This window comes from Nesoenas mayeri (genome assembly GCF_963082525.1).
Source record: "Nesoenas mayeri genome assembly, chromosome: 6".
NCBI classification, from domain to species: domain Eukaryota; kingdom Metazoa; phylum Chordata; class Aves; order Columbiformes; family Columbidae; genus Nesoenas; species Nesoenas mayeri.
Genome location: NC_137545.1, coordinates 36,551,843 through 36,573,337, shown reverse-complemented (window position 1 = coordinate 36,573,337; position 21,495 = coordinate 36,551,843). Strand labels below are relative to the sequence as shown.

Sequence of the window (21,495 nt, the reverse complement as noted above, 5' to 3'; positions counted from 1 at the left end):
CTAAAACCTGATCTGTATCAACACAAACCCAATTTTGTTAGACATTGTAGTGTCTCCCTAGTGCCATGCAGAGATAGCTGTTCTGTACCTATGTGCATTAATTTAATTAAATTAAGGTAGGATGAGTGAAACAGCGAAAGAGGCCATGTTGCAAACTTTTTGGGAAAAAAAAAATAAAAATATATATATATATAGTTCCCTGCCATGCGAGATAGTTCAGGTAGTGTAGCTGCATGGCATAGTTTTCTTTTGAACTAATTAACACTTCTTGAAAGCCAGGGCATTAGCCCCATTGCAACAGTGCATTAGCAACCTGAGCCAGCGCTCACGGATCTTCATAGAGCTGCTTGGTGTAGTACTGACATACCCTCAGTGCTACGGAAAGAACTCGTGTCTTCCTCTTGACTCCTCTTGCCGTGGCAGAATATATTCTTTTCTATTCCAGTTGTGGTCTTCTTTGTGCTCTTTTTATCAAATACTTTGCACTTCACAGTGACCCCAGGGCAACTATTCAAGATGTTACCCAGTTAGATGGGTAAAAAGAGGTATTCTTAGTTCATTGTAAAAACTTGCAAGTATTAGGCAAAAACTGTATTTTTTGCAGAGAAATTGAATAGAAGAGATGAGAACTTATCATGGTTTTTGAGCAACTGATTTGCCCTGCTAGTGACCTCTGCCAGGCAGGAATATTTCCCAATTGCAGGCCAATCTGACAGAGCGGTAATGTGATCGATCCTGGGTATATATTACATTGCATAGTATTTCATACGTTGATTTATTTTTGTTCTTTTTCCGCATTTTCCCTGTAGGCCAATCGATCAATCACTGATACTGCTCTTGAACAGCAGCTTGGATTAAGAAACAGCAATATTTCATGTTTTATACTAGTGTTAGTGTATTTGGCTATCAAATTGGGACAGGTGAAGTGGGGTGCAGTTCTGGTGGCTGCACTTGAGTTGCACTTACTTGTGTGTGATGTGGATTTGGCTCATTATGTAGATCTGAGCCGGGCTCTTGTGCTGCTGCTGCTGAGCTTTTCATGCTTGAGCTTCTCACTGGAGCACCACCGAATCCCATCAACTTCATCTTAATGTGTGTTCTGTATGAGTCCGTTATTGTCATCCAAAGCTTGTTTTTATAAGAACTTATACAGTTTGCTACTTTCTCCCAAAGTGTGTAATTTAACACTTTTCTTGAACCTCCTAGGCTGTAACAATGTAAGTACAACAAATGTAAGTACAGAGAAGAAAATCTGAGATAAATTTTATATGCTGAGGAGCAAGGTTAAGTAAACAATTGGAAAGTATTTAGCATTGTGCAGTAACACTTAGTAATATATAATTAAAATAGAATTTACTTTCCATGCAGCTGGCTTTAATGTTTGTTTTTGTAGTTTCATATTTTCTATTTTCATCGGGTACAAAAGCTGTAAAATTATCCAAGTGAAAAAAAAGCCTCTGGCACATCTCTCTCTGTAGGAAAAAGTCTTCCCAACAGGCTTATCTTTTACTTTGATGTTACGGAGTGCGTTCTGGTCCTGGCCGTTGACTTCCTTAGCTCTATTGCTGTGAATGTAGGATCTGAAGATAACCTCTTAGAGTTCTTTGTACCAGGAGCTGATCCTCAGAGCTAAGCTGTTTGTTCTAAGGACCTGACGTCCACTTTGTGTGCATTTTGGGGAGTTTACTCTGCCGAGCTCTCATTAAGCTCAGCAGCGGCTGGGGTTCCTCTTCCGATTTTGTGCATTATAAAAGAAACCCAGTCCCTTGGCTCCAAGGCCATGCTGCAGTGTGAATTGTAGCCTGGTCAGCGTGATGATCAGAAAAATCACTCGAGAAGGACACACACTGCTCATCCAAGCCAAAAAGCCACTGTAGATAGACCCGATGGCAGCCACACAAAAGGAGAAATTTCATATGACATGTCAGGATGACATTCTGGTACCGTCACGCTAGACAGATTGTAAGGGATCCTCATCCCTCATCATCCGCCTTGTCTGGAGTGAGCACAAAACAGACACAGCTCCCAACTGGTGACGCTTTTGAAAGAGACCGACTTTGGAGTCTGGGTTGTTGTTCTTTTAAGCAAAATACAATTACTCTGACAATTCACCGTTCCACTCTAAGAGATTAAAAAGAAAATGAATCAGAACTTTTAATTTAACAAGTGTCAGTTCAGAAATGAACCTACCATGTATTGCTGTGTGGAATGGATGTTGTTTGCTACTCGCTGTGCCTGTAAAAACAAAAGAGAAGAACGTTCCAGGCTTCCAGGGGAAGCAGGGTGATGTTTGCACATAGAGTTTTATTTCAGTTAGCAAGAAATGAGCAGTAATTTTGTGATTCAGTTACTACAAGTTAGCTATTGGCTACAAAACAATTGCTGTACATGATATGGCATTTGATCCTGTGCGTAGAAGGGAGCACCGGTACCTGTTCTGCTTCGCTTTGCTTTGCGACTCCTTAGCTGGAAGGGAGAGAAATAACAGAAGCCATCAAATGAAGTTCATTTTGAAAAACCTGGGGCAATTGACTTATGGGTGACTTCTGATGAAGAAAGTGAAATCACAGGAAAGATTGCCTTCGGAAATAACTCCCTGCTCCCGTATAGTTAGAAACAGAGAAACTTGTTATAAATTTGTGTTATGAATTGTGAAACAGTTGACATTAATAGCTTATTGTGGTGGAAACCTTTTAACTCTCAAGTCTTTAAAGGAATAGAGTAAAATGATTCATCGTAGGAGAAGGGAAAGAATGTATTTTATATTTTATTACGTTTAAGAATATTTTGTGACAATATCAATTATAACATCACGCAAGACTTTAAATCTGTAGCACAGTGTAGTGAAGAAAAGTCATTCTTTTTACCAGAATTCAAATGAAAATAAGCTCGAGGGATATTTTTAAAAATGAAAACCAATTGTATATTGTTTTCCATTTCATAAAGAAGTCCTACAGCAGAAAAAATGAGGTTTTCCTACTTAGAGAATCATTGGATAATAGAGAACTGATGTGAGTCTCCCATCACACAGCCAGTGAATGTGACATTTAAGCATGTGGGATCAGAGTTTTCCAGGCTGTCAGTTTGCATCATTTTATTTCATAATTATTTTTGTTTGAACTAAATGAAGAAACTCAAGATAAATAATTAGGAAAAAATATTTCTTGATAAAAATTCAGCATCTGCTTTCTCTGAAGACAGAGCAAAACAGCTGTTTTTTCACCTTCTGGTGAGAGACAAAATAACTGGTTATAGGAGACAATTAAGTGTGGTGTTGATTATACATTACAAGACACACGGGAAGAAACGCAGGAATTCATTAAAGTTTTGAATCTTCTCCTTTTATCATCAACCCCAAGCAAACTCAGTTGCTCAGTTTCCCGGGGAGGAGCTTGGTGTTGATGTTCCTTGAAGTTGGTGCTGAATTTACCTCCAAATTTGAACTGATTACTATTGTTTAATAACAGCCTTTCAGTTCAGGTCCATGGAGCAGCCTAGACGTACCAGTTGTAGCACTAGGGCCATTTTTTGCATTGACATATGAAATTATATTTCATATTAATTCCAATGAAATTAGAAAAAATGCATAAAAGCAGCTTTAAAGTAGAAGAGCTGCTCTTCATAGCTAGAATTTCTAGAAAGTAGAAAAAAAGTGTGTGTATATATATATATATATATATTTATACATGTAACTCTTGGCTTCCTGGTACTTAATTCCAAGATTTTCTACTTAATTCCATTGACTAACATTTTTAATTTATCTTAGTTTTTAAAGAAAAATAATTCATTTTTTTAATTAATTATCTTCTAATGCTGAATGAAATTTTAGTGTGACCTGCCAAAACTTGAAAAGGAAAATTAATAGAATAGCTAAATTCTTGAATTTCAGCTTTTGAAGAAAATGAGCACCTTGGGCTTAGGGACCTTGGGCACCTTTGTGGCTTATACCTGTACTTATATATTGAAGTGTGTCTTGTAAAGACAAACTGTTTGCACCTTGGGCTTTGTTTTCCAGTTGTATTGCCTGTATTTACTGTGAACATCTCAGCTAGACAAGTGGGGAAAAATAACAAATGAGATCTCTTGGAATAAAGTGCCCAAAAATTAATTTTCATATCAAGATGTGCAATACCCTATTCTTTTCAAACTCTATGTCAGATTAACCTTGAAGGTGAGTATGCGGCTCAGGAAGGTGTGGAGAATGGAATCACAGAACGCAGAAAACTGTCACTGTGGCAGCAACCTCATGGGCAAAATCACAGAGGTTTGAAGGATAACTCATTTAAAGTAAATACTAAAGTTGCCGTTCTGACTGCTTGAAAAACTCTCCTGGAAGTATGTGAGTTTTCCTCAAGACCTGAATTTAAAAACAAAAACATTCTCTTTTGTCATTAGCAAGTGAATGTTTTCAAAAGTGGTTGCCATATGTATCATTTCAGAACTACACAAAGCCCCAGAAATATTTGTACTGGTTTCGATGTCGGTTTTAAATGTGATCCAAATCTTCTGCAAAATGTTTTCTTTCAAATCAAAGCAAGTATTTTCTTTCAAAGTGGCCACAATGAAAAGTTTTTCACCAAGCTTCAGCTTTGAATATATGGACAGTCAGTGGTTTTCGACTACTCTTTATTAATTTCAAAGAATTAGAATTTTTCCTGAAGAGTTTGGTCTGATTGCAAGAAAAATTGAAACAAGTGCAACTGGCCAAATGTGATAAGATTAATTCATATAAGAGTTTTCAATGCAAAGATGTTTATCACATGTTAAATAGAAATTGATATCAAACACCAAATGCCCTTTAGGATTAATCATGCTGCTTGCCTTTATCTGCCTCCATTAATTGCAAGAATCTGAGTTTCGCGTACAATTTCAGGATCTCATACTTCTTCTATGGACCAGGGATTTTATTTTTAGTTCTTTGACAGAAGAAATAACTGCCTGTTAATATTACATGGGGAGGCACAGTAAGTCTGTCAGAGTGAAATGCTCTCAGTTGCTAACAGAGAACAGTTCCATAAGGGAACAAATCACTTAAAACAAGAAAGAAAGAAAGAAAAAAAAGAATGAGATGGAACAGCTGCTGCTGGTTCACGGTTTGCAAGGGGAAGGATCACCAAATGTTGTAAATATTGGAAAATCAGAAGTTAAATAAATTTCACAACACAAACACACTGTTCCTTGCATAAAAATTCAGTCTTATATCTTAAATTTGTGTGGATGCTGCTGGGGAGACCCCCTGTGCTGTCAGAAAGGGGCTGTTTTGGGCAAAGTGGGTGAGTTTTAGCATTCCTCCTCCTTCCCGAGAGCCCAAGACACGGCAGGATTGGCATCGCGTGGTGCCGCGGCTCTGTCTGCCCAGGAGCCTTTCCTTGGCTGGCCCTTCTACTGCTCATTCAGAGCAGCTGCTTCTCTTTAGGAATATTGTTTATGGGAAGTGAGTGTCTTGGTCTGTGCACAGACCGTGTGCCACGCTGGGGCACGCAGCTCAGCGCCTTATTCAGACTATAAGTGCTAAAACATAGGAGTCCTGCTGGGACTTCTGGTTTGCCATACTCATACTTCTATGCTCTATCAAGTGTATATGCATTATACAGACCATCATGTGTATTACGTATGTCTTTAGCTTCAGGAAATATACACAGATTTATGCTGTCTCTGCTTATCTAGATCTCCTTTAATCCTCATCCTAATAAAAAATGTTTTATATGTGATCATTTGGAAGCATTTTGGGGAAAAAAAGCATCCTTCATTATTTTCATGTGTTTGTTTAAAGGCCTGTATTGGTAGTGCTTTATTTATGAATATATTGTATATCTATTTTATTCTCTGTAAATAACGGTGGAATTTGCTGTTTTCTACAATTTGCATGCAGGCAAACATACAAAGCTATTGTGTATCTCTGAGTAGCTGAGATATTTATTTGCTCAAAGATAAGCCCTTGCTTGCAATGCAGTCTGTTTTGCTAGATCTGTTCCTAACCTTCTCTTTATAACGTCAAGTCCAGACATTCCTGTGGTGTCAGAAAGGAAAATGGTGACAATTGTAAAGGCTTGTCATTCTTAACTACTTTAGAGTCAACCAAAATAAAAAAGACAAATACCATTCTTGAACCAGTTAAAAATGTCTGGCCCCAACTTCTGAAAAATAATAATTAAAAAAAAAATAGGTATTTCACGAGGAATATGAGGTTTACTTTTAGTCATTTTTAGCAGACAGTCTCATCAGTAGTGTATGAATCTCATTTGGTTTTGGTTTGTTTAATTCAACTCCTGAAGTTCCTCTGTTTATCTAATATAAGCAGATATGAAGGATGACATTCTGATTCTCCCCATCTTTCAAAAAGAAGGCTTCATCTTTTTGGTTGAACCTGTGGTGTTTCCTCTCGTGGGATCTGGGAAGCCCTCGGGAGGCCGGACAAGCGCTGGGTGCTGGGGAGCCCAGCACAGGGCCCTGCCTCAGTCTCTCCCTGCAATCTGCTGCAGACCTGCAGATAAAGGAGCAAGTTCTAGTTTCTGATCTCTCTCAGCATGAAATTCATACAATTTTTAAAGCTGTTGCATAATTTTGCACGTAAATTCATGTTTAAATGCATGAATCAGGTCATCAATAACTGGTAAAACTTCATATGCAGCTGTGCAGACCTTGGGGTGCTTTTTATTGGGAATATTTAAACCCAAGTTTTTATGTAATCTTAAGCGGTTGCCTTTCTGATGTTGAATAAATATCTTCTGATTTCTAGCATACATTAGAAGAAGAAGGTTACAACGCCCTCTATGAGGCTACAAACCCATTTTTTTGCTAGCCCAGCTATAGCATAGCGTGGCCTGTGGGATAAGCTGCTTTTGAAATCCCTTCGTGGGTTGTTCTGATGTCACTTTGCTTTTGTGTCAGTAAAGAATTTTAAAATGTACTGTTGAAATTTTAAATTGCAACAACGAACCCTATCAGTACTCCTCAGTAAGGTTTAATATGGTCTTTATATAGACAGAATTATAATTAATAATTGTGTCGTTCTATATTGTATTATTTAACATCACAAATGTGTTGCTTTTATGCCACGTTTTACCTGAATGTGAATTGAACATTGGCTGAGTATTTCAGATAAAATGTGACAAATGGTTTTTAAGTGTGGTTAAAGAGAATAGGCTATTTTGTTATGCTAAAAAAGATGGCTTATGTGGAAATGATGCAGATGGCTAAGGGAGCATGTGTTTTGAAGCAAGTGTGAAAAGCCTGGTAGTCATCATATCACTAACTTGTTGTTGTTGTTGTTGTTTGGTTGTTTTTCCCTCATCTCTATGAGGCAGAAGAAATAGTTAAGACTAGGGCATTTGAGAAAACATACAGTGATATTTTGTTAAGTATTAGTCCACTAAATTCACTGCATACTTCATCAGTCCCTGACTTTCTCCAGCCTTGGTTCCCATCTGGGGATGGGGCCCAGGGAGCAAAGCTGTACACATGGGCTGCAGGGAGATGCTCCGGGGTTGCTCCAGTGTTGCTCCTTGGTGGAAACTGTTACACAGGAGGTGGAAGCATCCAAATGTTGACAGGCAGGTTGGGAGATGAGGTTCCCATTTTACTCCTGGCGAAGAGTTATCTATAGCAATATAATCTGCACTAGTAAGTGGCCAGTGGAAATGCTTTTATAGTGCTAGAATTTAATTAAGGCTTTTGTTGCTATAGTTCTGTTGATTTAAAAACACAAATGTGATTTTCAGCACTTCTAAGCAGCATAAATATGCTCTTAAACTTCTCTGGCAGTTTGTTGGGTTCGTCTTTCAAAGGACAGATTTTCTTTGTAACATGTACAGAATAATACAAACAGGTTCCTGTGACCCAAGATGAGATGGTTCAAGTGGTAAACTCTTCCTAGAAGAGCAGCTTACCAAAAAAAAATACCTAAGGACCTAAGGAAAGATTTCAACAGCATTACTTCTTACTTTACCAACAAAAGGCTTTGACCTTGTCTTTGACCTCTCATGTGCGCTGTACGAAGCTGTGACCACAAAAACATGCAAAACCAGAAGCTGAAAGCAGGAAAAACACTGCTGAGCACTTTTGAAGTGCTTGGGCAGCTATTAATACACTGCACAGGGCAAGACAAATGAGTGTCTGTGTAAATCAATAGAGCTTTCTATAAATGGACAAATGGCTTAGTATGAATAACAAAGAAGTGCACGTGGTAAGCAGTGTTGTACATTCTGTCAGGGATTTTAAAGTTCACTGTCATGACTCTGTTCCTCCTGACCTTTGTTGATGATACCTTCAAAGCACGTTGAGCTGTTAACTTGACGTACAACCTTTAGACCTTTCATCTCCTGCCCATGGCAAGGGGGTGAACTAGTTGATCTTTAAAGGTCCCTTCCAATCCAAATTCTATGATTCTATGATCTCCTTTTCCCTCAGTGCAAAATACATACTATTCTTCTCTTCCTTCCTCCATCCTTTTGTCTCAGTTCTACAATGGCTGAGTAAGAAAAACTGTCTTCTATGTGCTTCTCTTTTATTCATACATTCTAGTAGAAAGTTCAGTGTTTTAATTAATGTCGTTGTGGTTCTAGAAGTGTGGAGGACTGTCTGTTTAAGACTTCCTAATAGGTACAAGAAATAATTCTTCACTTAAAGACACCAGTGCACCAAATACATCCTAATTCATAAATAGTTGAAACAGCCTAGCTAGATAACAAAATGCGGTTGTTCCTGTTCTCTTGACTTTATAAATCAAGGTGAAGTTTAAACTTTTTGAAAGACACTTTAGAGCCTTAAATCCAAATCTTATTTTCAAACATGTTTCAAGCACTTCAGTTTGCTCTTTCAAGAAGCACACAGAAATGGCTTTTGCAGGATGTTAAGCGAAAGATGTCCTCTCAAGTGCCACTTAGAGAGGCAAATCTGGAGGAGACATGGATGTCTCATGACATTGTTAGACATCAGAATGTGTCTGCCACTTACACCAAACACCAGTAAATGCTGAACAAAGTATAGTAAGTAGACAATCCTTAGCCTGTTGTAATAATTCTCTATAAAATCATTAAAGGAAGAAGAGAGAATGAAGAAATAATCCTGAACGTCTGTTTCAGTGTAAGAATATAAATCCGTATTTATTTCAGCTATTTGCAGTCTGGTGCTGTTATTCAGCTGAAAGGTGCTGTGATCTGTGAGTGCAGGTGAGGACTGAACCCCCAAAATGTCTCAGGGCGACTGGTGGGAGATCTCGTACTTTGACTGTGTAAACTCAGGAAAAAAGATGGTGAGCTGGGAAGGGGCAGAGCACTTTCTGGCCCACAGCCTACTGATAATGAATAACTTTTCAAGACAACCTTTCCCTGTGTGTTGGGGCAAGGGTATGGGAGGTTTGGATTTGTTTTTTCCTTATGATGCAACAAGCTGTCGTCTTTTGCTGTTCATTGACAAAAAAGTAGATATAACCACATTAAGAATATATTTAAGATGCATTTTAGACTTCATGTGAAGATGTATTTTCACAAGAATTTGAAGTTTAGGTGGTTGTACTGCTTGCATGGATGCTTCCTGTGCTTTGGTGTTGCAGCTATCCTAAAGTTAATTATAACCATTTTAGATTTTTTTTAAAAGCTCTGATGAATTGTCGTGCCTTTACTGGTCCAGTATGTAACATGGTTATAGAGATATGAAAAAAGTTAAGGCTACTGTCTGTCTCCTTATTTCTTCTATAACATAATGAACAACAAATCGTTATGAACCAAGGAACTTCCTCTTACTGCAAAGAAGTTTTAAGGAAACATTGTGTATTGTGAAACAAATACAGTTTATTTCATTCCACCTGACTTGTGTCTACATTAATGGAAATAAATGTCAGATTCTTACTCATTTTGGCAAACAGGACTAGACCTTAGTGCATCAGGTGTGTAGCCTGTTGCCAGCCTGGAATGAAACAGAGCAAAGAGCTTCCCCGCAGGAGGAAACCCAGAGTGATCTTCAACATCTGTGAAGGGGAGAGAAAGCTCTTAGCTGACCTAAAGATAAACTTCATCATTACCAGGGCTGTGTTTTCCATCCTGAGAAAGGGATTACAATCATTGTTGACAAAGTCTTTTGCAATGACTCTCTTAGCAAGGGTATCAATACAAGGCAACCTCTGTTTTCTACAAAGTAGTCTGAAGTTTTTGCTTTCAAATTGATTTTCCCTAAAGTCAGTCTCTCAATTCAGAACAAAGTTGCCTGTAATTAAGGTAGTTGAAGGTTTTTTAGCATTATCCAAGTCAAAACTGAAATCTTTAAATTTCCCAGTGTTTGGAGAGACTATTGTGCAAAGTGCTTTCTTACCAGTTGGAACTAGGAAGCAACTCTGTTTTGACGTTTGTAGAATCCATGAATCTATAATGATCCAAAAGCAACATGTAATGTTTCATTGAATGGTAAGTTCTGGCACAGTTACTTTTGGCTGACAGAATGATACTGTACTTTGCGTGCTGAGCCCAAGAAAAGCCAGGCTTGCCTGGTGCTAAGTGTTGCTTGTCTGCAGCAGCTCGCTGGGCTGCATCACTTGGAGTGTTTGTGAACCTGAAGGACAGAGACAGTTTATTTCTATGTGTAACATAAAATATACATAAATTCCTAGAGGACAGATATACCTACAAGAAATCACTATAGAAATCAGTTGATATCTAAGAGTACTGTTCTCAGTAATGAGTTTTTTTCCTGTGTAGTCCCCTGCTAGGCTGTTTATGGGAGAAGGGGCTGCATTAGGGTGCTTGCATTAGGGTGCTGCCTCTGGGTGCTTGCAGGTGTGCAACAGCTTTCACGCTGTGAGAAGTGTGGGCTTCTTATTGTGCCTTAGCTTGGTTTAAGTACGGCCTGAAAATAAAAATGAAACTAAAATGTAATAGTGGTTTCCTCCAAGGAGACCTACTTTGCTTAACTGGCAAAAGATGAGTAGAATATGCAATACTGGAGGTAAACAGATCCCTCTGAGCAAAAATTAAGCAGGCCTACAATAACATCAAAACCCAGCGGTTTATGTTAAATAAATGAAGGGTTAGATTAAGAGGCAGGGTTTTGAGACCACAAGTGCTATTACAAATTTTCCAAATGAATAGTTTGGGGGGAATGAGGATTATTATCAAGTATTCAGTTGCAATATAGAGTGATTTAGTATATCAAGTACTGGTTTTCCTGTGTTGTGGGTACTGGCACAGGATCTTAAGCAAAGTCAGTCAAGTGTTCCTTTCTAGTGCAGTCCTCATTACAAAAATGCCACATAAATAGGCATGATTTGCTCAGCAATCAAGAAGCACAAAAGTCAAGCTAACGTTGACTGCATTACATCCCTTCACTACACTTTCAAAGCCAGTGCTGTGAAAAAGGGTTTTATTATACGGATGTTTCCACTGTGGCTTGATAAGAGGGAAAACGTAGCATTTATTTATAATGCTGTCAAGTCCAGATTTCCTAATTTCAGTAGCCTGTTTGTAAAGGAGTAGCTCACTGAAATCAGAGATACAGCTAACAGATCCAAGAAGACTTAGCTTCCATTTTACAGCCTCACAGCATTAAAAAATGGAGTAAGAGAAATACAGGGAGTTCTCTGGGTATTTGGGGTAATACAACTACGTGGCGTAGTTCTTCTACATATCTCTATATGGGAAAAGTCTGCCCTAACAATTTTAAGATAAAATCATACAATCTATTTTTATGTTAGTGAAAATGAAAATTAAAGCAATTAAACCCACAGATATACCAACATGAGTGAGTTAAACACTATGCAGACTAATCCTTTAATGATTGCTTCAAAACAGTAAGAAGAATTTATTTTGGATGGCCTTTTAGGGTGATAGTCATGGAGAAATAATCTGTAAATCTTTAACTCATAGAAATGCATTTTTATACAGCAGTCATCTCTTTGTTTTCATCAATCAATATGCAAGAACAGTCTGTAAAAGCAAACTGGTAACTGTAAATGAAAGGCACTTCGGTACGGAGGACTCTTTACCCTCCAGCTTCTGATTTCTTGCTGCTGCTTTTGCAGTTTCTCCTTCTACTTTGCTTCTTCTGCATCTGTACTTTTTGCTGCCTCATCTCACGGTGCTCTCTGCAGGATCACCCATAGACTTTTTATAGCCATATGTTGAATCCATTGGTAGGTGACATTGTGAAAAATTGATGCAGAGCATTCTGCCACCTTTGCTGGCTTTGATGGTACCCTCAAGATAAAGCACTGATTCCATACGGTTGTTTATTTAGACTTGTAAATAAGTAAGCTCTATATGCCCTTGCTTCTTACCTCCCTTTTATTCGTTACTCTCTTCCAATATGCTGGATAATTATGTTTGTTTACTTTTGCTTCCTAATCTTAATTTTAGGATTTAGGTACATTTGAAATTGTTGTTGGTGAACTAATTTATTGAACTTTGGGATTTTCATTTTGTTGAATCTTTGACTTTTCTTAACAAGGAAGAGAGAACTGTGTGTCTTTCCACAGAATCTTTCCGTACAGTACACACATTAATTTTTTCTCTGAAATTACAGATGTTGGATATATTTATGACTGCTGATTTGTATAACCACAATTCTTTTGAAACAGCATTTGTTTAACTTTTATAGGTTGACAGAAGGTTAAAGTGAAGCAAATAATGTAAATTGTATAATAGTTGTCATTATGTGGATGCATTGATTTTGATGTTACGGTTTTGTGATGTGAAGTTTTGCGTGGGGGGGAGGAAGGTTTCTAAAGCCAGTTTGAACTCATAGATTTTTCTATATGGCTTTAGTTTCTCTGTCTTCAAGAGCAAACTGGTTGAAACTTGCTCTGATGCAACTGTATACAGCACACTTCAGTGATTTTCTAATACTGAAAGAATTCCTAACATCAAGTCATAACATATAGAAAAATACATTGATTTACTGTATTTTACATACCAGATTGTGCTGTTTTGAAGTTTGCACTATGCAAAAGTATGAGTGTAATTGAAATCAAAGATGGATGAAAGGCACTACTATACAGGAAGCTTAAGCATATTTAAACTGATATATGTGAGAGAAAAACTTCCTGACTTTAAGATTGCATTTAGATGTAGTAAAATACCTCTCACTATTGAAATGATAGGAATTGTTTTTTTAAGTAAAGACTAATACATTTATCTGGTTCATTTAAGGGGTGCAGTTCACAATTAGCTATAGTAAGACCAGTGCATTTGGAGTTACCCACGACAGAAACCAGGGTTATGAGGAGCTGCCACAGTTAGAAGTTTACATAAGATGGCCTTTTGTTTCCTTTCAATAGTAACTGCCTCTGTTTGCTTCCAAGTGGCTTTCTCAGCAAGTTCACTCTAAACAGAAAAGGGGGAGTAAGAAAAGATCTACCACTGTTTTCTATAATGTTTCATTGCTATTGCATCTGACAAGATGAGATCGTGGACACAGTTGGAGTATCTGCTCTGATATTGTTCTAAATTGTAATGCACGGTGTGGATAATCTCATAAACGAATGTTGCTTCTGTTTTTACTCAAAATAGCAACTTGTAGCAAAATAAATTGTATAGTGCTTTTATTCTGGATCTTGAGGAAGTGCCCAAAGTAAGCACCCTGAGAATTTTTATGAAATGTCATACAGTACAAGATCCCCCTTGATTAATTTACATATGTATTTATTTATTCTGCTTTCCTGTAGGCAGAGAATTCAGCACTGGCTCTGGAAAATGAAAACCAGAGAGAGCAGTATGAAAGATGTCTTGATGAGGTAAGGTAGATAAAAAGGTTGTTCTTACCTGGTACTATAATTAAATGAATAGAAATGAATCTCTCCCTCTCTTACAAGGTCGACATTGTTCTGCAATTTTCTACTATTACCTCATTCTAATTAATTCCAGGAACGTGTTTTTGGCAGTCATAGGTATTGTTCTTTCTGACCTCTGCTGTAAGCTGTTTTGACCACATCTCTTCATTGAAAAGTTCATAATCCTGTGACCAATATTTGGAACAGGTTTGGTTTCATTAGGGTGAGAAAATGATAATTTTCCTATTAGGTTTTGTGGACTTCTTTTATGTAGAGTGGAACACAGGTGACAGTGGCTTTTTCTGGTAAAAATCCCCCAGCTTTCCCATGCAGTATATTCTGTAACCAGGGAATATCTCATCTTCCCCTTAGGGTTACATACACAGCTTTTTATGCTGGGTTTCTCTAGCTGTTGTCTCCCTTCTACTACTGCACAGCTCAGCTTCTGATCAGACCTTCCAGTTACAGAATTCACCCATCAGTTACTGTCCGAGCACTCTAGCAACGCTCACCGTTCCAGAAATGTCTAGTATCTCCTATTGCATGCCATTTTTCTCCATATATATACTGTTTCTTACTTGTTCCTCCCATTTGTCTTAAAATAAGGCTCTTCACTATACGCAAGAGCTTAAAATAGTTTTAAGACTTAGTAGCTCGAAGAGTTTCTGAGTAGAAATCATTTACCCATTCTATAATAAGAATGTGTAAGTAGTTAGCTGACATACAAACAAAACAAAACAAACAAAAAAATACCTACACCAGCTGTACCTTTGAGAAAAGAGTGCATGAGTGTGCAAACCACACATAGCAGGTGACAATTCATCTCTTCATACCAGCATTTTAAATTTTTAATCAGCATTTGCTGAAGTGTTACTAGCATGAGCTATACAGCTACGGTGCAAGAAGCCTCCAGTTTAGTGCAGATTTTCATCAGCAAATCCTCACTTTTGCCACTATAGCATAATTTTATCAAGGAGCTGGAGTAAGGGACTTGCAGATACACTTCGCTTGGTTATATCCTGTCTGTTCTGTGGCACTGGGATAGCGTCAGAGCCTTGGTCTGCATTGGACTGAGTCACTGCATTCAGTGCACACCTGAATGATGTTTGGATATCTTGGTAATAAGGATGAAATTATCATATAATTACTAACTTCAGTTTAAATTACAGAGCTTAACTTAAAATTATTTTCTGATTGTCTGGGACAAAATCTGCCTACATAATTAATTTTGGAAACAAGTAAAGCGCCATAATTGTCCATTCCAGCAAAATGCTCCATACAGGTTATAAAGACAGAAGATATGATTTATTGTGTTTGCAGTAGCATGATGGATTTCTGATCCAGGGTTGTGGGTTTTGCATGCTGTTGCAGTCTAAAGAGTGAATAATTATATCAAACTATTCCCTGAACTTTATTATCTTCAACATTATGTTGGTCGTTTTCAGTCCTCCCATATTATCACAGCTGTATCCATCTTCTCCCACTGTCTCAACTTTGTAATGAGAAACTGCTTCTCATCATCTGTGGTTTTGTGCCTCCCTGCTTTATTTGTTTGTCTTCTTCCTCTTTTTTTGTCTTCTGTTTTGTGTGCGGTGACCTCTCTTGTCCTTCCCTATGGCTTGGCATCACTTTTTCCTTCTCCTCCCCCTTCTAGCCTCCACAACACTTTGGCAGTGGCACTGTAACCAGCATTGGTTTAGCTGACATGAACTTGGACCTCAGCCTTTCTGATCACTGACCCAGTGACTCAGGCAACAAAACCTTGGTTAATAATTGCAAGTTCTACAGGAGTCCCAGGTTAGCACCCACCTGGGTATGTTCCCTTGGTGCAGCTTCACAAGAAATTGCATGTTCTCACCCTGCTTTATGATAGTAACAATAAAGAGAAAAGGAGATGAGACATAAAGGTAATTAGTGAGTAACTCAATCAATGACTGTGAGAACCAGAGTCTTCTGAGGATGTGTTGCATGTGACAGAATCCTTTTCAAACAGCAGTTATTACTGGAGATCTTAATAAAATGCTTTCCTTAAATATTGTCATGGGAAAAAAAGTCTTCCACTTGAAAATTTCTTTAAGACTTTAAGTCTGGTGCTTCTTCTGTTCATAACTCTCCTTAAACCATACCCACTTCTTGAAGGTGAAAATCTCTTCAGGCCGTCCTTAGTTTGGGCTTCAGGAATTCTTTAGTAGTTTTTAGGAGCAGATGTATCCTCCAGAGCTACAGTCTGTGCTACAGCTCTGTTTTGCCCCAGGGAGACCTGATGGGTTTAAAGGGAGGAACAGAGACGCTCCTGAGAGCACGAGTCTGTGACCATGCCCAAACCTGAGACAATTAAGCCTGCCACCAAAAAACTGGAGTGCCTCCTAGTTCTGTTAGTTTAATTTTGCCTCTGCAGTCCAATTAGCTCTGAGTGTATTGAACTTCTCGTGGACTGACACAGAGGGAGCACTCACCTCCAAAGCTAATCCCTCGCCATTCTGCCTAGTTACATGTTTGGGTTGCTTGACAGGCCCTTGAGCTAATATTGGGAACATCATTTGATAACTATAGGGAGAATGCTGCCATCTTTCACTCATTGCTGAGCATGTTCATGTTGCAGCGTCTCTCCCCTGGGCAAAGGCAAAGCCTGCTCAGGGCACTCAGGCATCATTTAATGTGGCCGCCCTGCCCATCGTGTCCCTGCTCGGTCCCTCAGGCCTCCCCAGCGGTGTGGTAAGGACCCTTGCCATGCACAGGGTGCTTTCTGCTGGGGTGCTGGTGGGCATTAGGCTGCATACAAAGGATGTAAAAATAACCACTGTGATTTTTCTGTCTGTGTGTGACAAGAAGATACCAGAGATGAGTTTTTAAACCTGTGCCTGCCATTATTTTCTCTCATTTTTCTTTTTTTTTTAAAAATCAATTATTTCACATCATTCTTCTGATTGATATAATATCCCATGTTTAATATTGTATGAATACTTGCACCTATGACTTAAAAATGCACGTTCTGTAAGAATTTTCAAGGTAAAATTCAATGAAACTCAAATGTTCATAGAAACAAAATCTGAAAAGAATATAGGTCAAGCTGAAGTGAGTCCTTTATGAATTTTAATAAATATTCACTGATTTTTAAAGTAATTGTTCATCTCTGAAGTGTAGATATAAACAACTTTACAACAGTATTTGAAAGAAGGTGTCATTGAAATGTTCCAGTGCTTGATAAATAAGAAAAGAGCTCATTTAATTTCAGAAATACTCCATAGAAATATCTTTCTGTCTCTGAAAATGTAATGCAAAAACCAGGGTTGTCTTGTACCTTTGGGGTTTGAGGTTAACATGCTTAATCCTAGTTTCCTATCCTGGAATTCAGCTGTGGGTTTATTGGTAAGTGGTAATGTCATGTTTATTCACATCACTGTGCCAGCTGAGATTTCTGTCGAGCTTCACCATACTTACATGCAGGAGATTGTGCAACTTAGGGCAGGTGATAATTTTGCTGATATTTTAAGAAGTAGCTACACAAAAACACTAAGTTATCCTCAAAAGGCATTCTCTTTTTAAAATTTGAGTAAAATGTAAGACCTTTCATTTTAGTACACTTGAAATGTCTGTGTGTGTGTGAAACCATACGTTAAAGGCAGCTGTGTAAAACCTCAATATTTGTAAAAGGTATAATAGATGTTACACTAGGTCTCTTTTCTTTGATTAATGCTTTTATACCTTTTCTGTTAAGACCACTTTATAACATGTATATGTAAACATAACTGTAAGGAAAAAGTGAAGCTGGATCTTTTCTCTCTTATTGCAATCCACAAAAGGAAACCTCATCTAAAGATCTTGGCTATTAAATTCAGAGGAAAGGCAGGCAGTGCGAAGACAAGTAGTGTCATCTCCTACATAATAGCATGCTAAGAAACCAACCATCTCTATTGTATTCCTTATTTCACCTTGATTAGCTGCATGAATCACAGGTCAAGTCATCTTACAGCCTGATTTTTACTCAGATTGAGCCGCAGTTCTGCTTCATATCAGTGGGAATTTCACGTATTCTGCATCTCAGAAGTCATTCCCTCTGCCTTCAGTGGTCTCAGTTTCCTCAGGTTTTGGTAGTTGCAACCATCAGTTTTGTAGTGCTGGCTTATGTTGTTCATTCCTATCGTGGTGTCTCTTGTGAAAATGAAGTTGATCTGCTAGCTTATCAGTTTATTTCCATCTGGACACTAGCGCTGCTGTAGGAGTGGAATGGCAGCCTCATCTGAAATGCAAAAGTTTGGATATGATTTCACTTACTGACTGTTAAGTTAATTTTAGTAACTGCAGAACATTTCACTGAAGGCTTCCCACCTCTGTTCCTGCTGCAAATCCAGAATATAGACCTGAAAATCTTTAAATGGTAATAGCAACACAGTTTGCCAAGTTGCTAGATACTGGAATAAAATAACTTCATTTCATAAAGAAATGAGTTACATATCTCTCTTATTGAGATCTATGGGCGCTGTGGATCCCTGGCAGGTACTTTCAGTTAGGTACTTAACTTCATAGAGTCAAGGCTGGAAAATTTGTCACATATGCATTGTCAAGTTCAGGTTTTTTCCCATTTGGAAGATTATGCCATTTACACTCCTCTGTGCAATATATAAAGCTATAGGAGTAATTTTGTAGGCTATTCTGTTGTGAGTGACTAGTACATACTTCAAAGAACCTTTTAGCTCTTCCTTGGTAAAGTAACTCTATGTCAGAGAGTAAAGAATTAATGTATTTAGTATGGTTTGTCCAATTTTCAGGTAGAGCAAACAGATGTTAAAAGTACATGCCAGAAGGAACACTGTCGGATGTGGATCCTGAAAGCCTATAGAGCAAGGCACATGGTTTTTCAAAACTGTAACATATTTACTTCTGATGGTTGTTACTGTTCTAATATTAGTCTGTGTCTTCTGTTAAATCATGTATAGAGCTATTTTATGGGGCCATTGTTCCATGGACTTCCTTAAGTTAAGGACCAGTTTGGAGAAGAAAATTGATACTGGGCCATTTTATGAGAGTGTGAATCAAATGTAACTTTTGGATCTAACAGAACTGATTTACAGAAATCAATTCGTTTCAACTCTTTCCTCACAACTCAGTTCACATCAGTGGTGTGGGGTTTTTTCTTGAATTTTCCGAGAGTAAGAATAAAAAATGCAGATTGGGTGATAACTGCGTGTGCTTTACTGTAATTTCTCAAAGCCCAAAACCAAACCAGAAATCATGAACACTGTATTTTTTGCACAGAGTGACATCTCTGGTTGCTCTGCACAAATACAAGAGCAAAGATACAGGCAAACACATTGTTTGATAATATATGCATAGATAATTTTAAATTACATTAGAAACGTAACAAACAAGTTAGATATCATCAGCAGCAAATCTTATCTCAGTCCCTGTTTCTGCCCCTCCTTCTTCCCCTGCCCTGCCCCTATGCCTGCTGGTAAATATAAATTAGAAAGGATGTATGAAATAAATAACTTTGAAAATTCCCTGTTGAATATATAGTTCTACTAATCAATGGTGTGTAATCTCGTTCGAGTCAATTATGCTATGTGGTGTGAATGCCTTCCAGCCACATTCTGATGACAGTAGGTACTTTAATTTTCTGTGGCACTTTATGGTTTCTGCTTGTCATGATAGATGTACCATTTTGTCAATATTGAATCAAGAAACAATTAAACTTCATGAAAACATTCAGCACTCCATCCTCGGCTGGTAAAAATCAGCTCTAGTGAATGCAGTCAATCCATGCTGATGCACACCAGCTGCGTATAGGACTGGGACATTTTAATCTAGTCCAAAGAAGAGATGACAGAAGTTAACCAAATGTTTGTCATGTCACACTGCAATTGGTATGATACACGTTTCTTTATAATGATGACTAGGACAGAAGTAGTTAACGTGCATTCATGTGTTCTTATTAGTATTATCTGGTGAAAATACTAGTAAATAATGAAAATAAAAATAAATAAATTGGTGGTGGTTGTAGATAAAAAGCAGAGTGTAAAGCCTCAAAATAAGGTATTGTTATATATAAACACACATTATAACATACTTAATCTATTTTATTTATTTATTCCAGGTAGCCAATCAGGTTGTTCAGGCTCTACTTACTCAAAAGGTAAGTTGTAGTTGGGCATTGTGATATAACTTAAAGCTTGCAGATGTTCATTGTTCATATATAGTATACTTTTTTTTTACCCAAGTGAATAAAATCTGTGAGACTGTACATCTTTAAAGCTTGATCATATAGGATCCATATCCATTTTTCATCGCTTACCTCTATTGAGACAGTAGCAACTGCAAATCCTTCCTCCAGATGGTGATTTTTCCATTCCCTGTCCATAGTGAGTTATGTCACTCCCACAGTCCGTTCCTGTGGAACGTAAACCAGATAAATGACAGTGCATGTCAGTAGCTGGCACAATCACATGCTGTGGAAGGAAAGACTCCCTGGTGTGGGCGTGTGCTGCTCTGCGTCAAAGAGAAGGCTCCATGTCCTGCTGCTCCATTCTGGGTAAGCAAGAGCAGCACAGCGCAGACAAAATTCTTGTAGAGTGGTTGCAAACCTGGCAGAATGAAAAGATTCACTATGGCTTCTAGAAAGGTCTGTTCTGGATCACATCAAGTTTCAGTTCACACTCCACATCGTTGGATATGGAATATGGCTGTTTCAGATAGAACCTAGTGGGAAGAGTGAAATTGAAAACTGGCTTGCCAAATGAAGAAGTGATCTGGAAAAAAAATTAAGATGAAACAGATTGAACAGAGAGAAAAGCAGGATAATACATATAAGCAGAAATAATCAGAGAGGGAATAACTGGTAGGACAAGTCTACAAAACAGTGGTCTTTGAGTTGAAAGTGATTCATTTTGTTGAGGGGGACGGGGAGGAAGGCGAACAAAATATAAAGATCTGTAATAATAAGCTATGAATCCTTCAGTATTCATGAAATGATCCTTTGTGAGTTCTAGACCACTTGATGAATGTGGCATTATTAAAATACTTTGGATCATTTAGCTTTGAAAAGATGAGTCTGAAAGAGACATAAATACAATCTTTTAGCACAGATAGTGCAACAAAGAATATAAAGTGTCTTGTCTACACTGAATGACAGGACAAGAAATAATGGTCTTAAAATGCAGCAAGAAACACTAAGATAATCAGAAATCTCTGCCTCACACCAAAAGCTTTATAGATACATATATAGCAAAAGTAGTGGACTAGGTTTTGAGGATTGGCTCCAGAGCCTCCACTATGGACATCATTTAGAACAGCAGAACATCGTTCAGAGCACCCCACAAAAGGGGGAGAGCAGGGACAGAGGGTGACAGCAGGGCAGACAGGACGCTGAGCTCCAGGTGTCAGGCCTGCGGGCAGCAATCAGGGTCCAGCTCTGTCCTGTGGCCACTGGGCCAGTCTGTGGGGAGGAGGTGGGTCCGAGCCGAGCCAGGGGGTCAGGACACAGCTCAGGGTCAAGGAGGCAGGAGGCTGGGTGCAGGCGTGGCTGCAAGGGTGCTGCTGCGGGGCTCAGATGTGAACACAATGACCTTGAGCTCCGCAAATTAAACTCCTAAAAGTGGGGAATGTGCCCCGAACAGCAGGGTAGGGAAACATCCTCACCCACAGCCCTCTGCACCTCAGTGAGTGGAAGGTTGCGTTTGGCCATCTGCACATCAGGCAGAAGGCTGGATACCCTTCTCACCTCCTTACTGGGCAGAATTTTT

The 21,495-nt window shown here is 38.4% G+C and overlaps 1 protein-coding gene across 1 annotated transcript in view; it reads left to right on the top strand.

The window, feature by feature from the left end:
- NCKAP5 (NCK associated protein 5) overlaps positions 1 to 21,495 on the top strand; it is a gene marked incomplete at both ends in the record, with an annotated part of 239,157 nt that overhangs the window by 130,487 nt on the left and 87,175 nt on the right. The window contains 2 exon segments of the mRNA XM_080346974.1: positions 13,652 to 13,720; positions 19,851 to 19,889. Coding sequence (XP_080203100.1) covers positions 13,652 to 13,720; positions 19,851 to 19,889 — 108 coding nt within the window.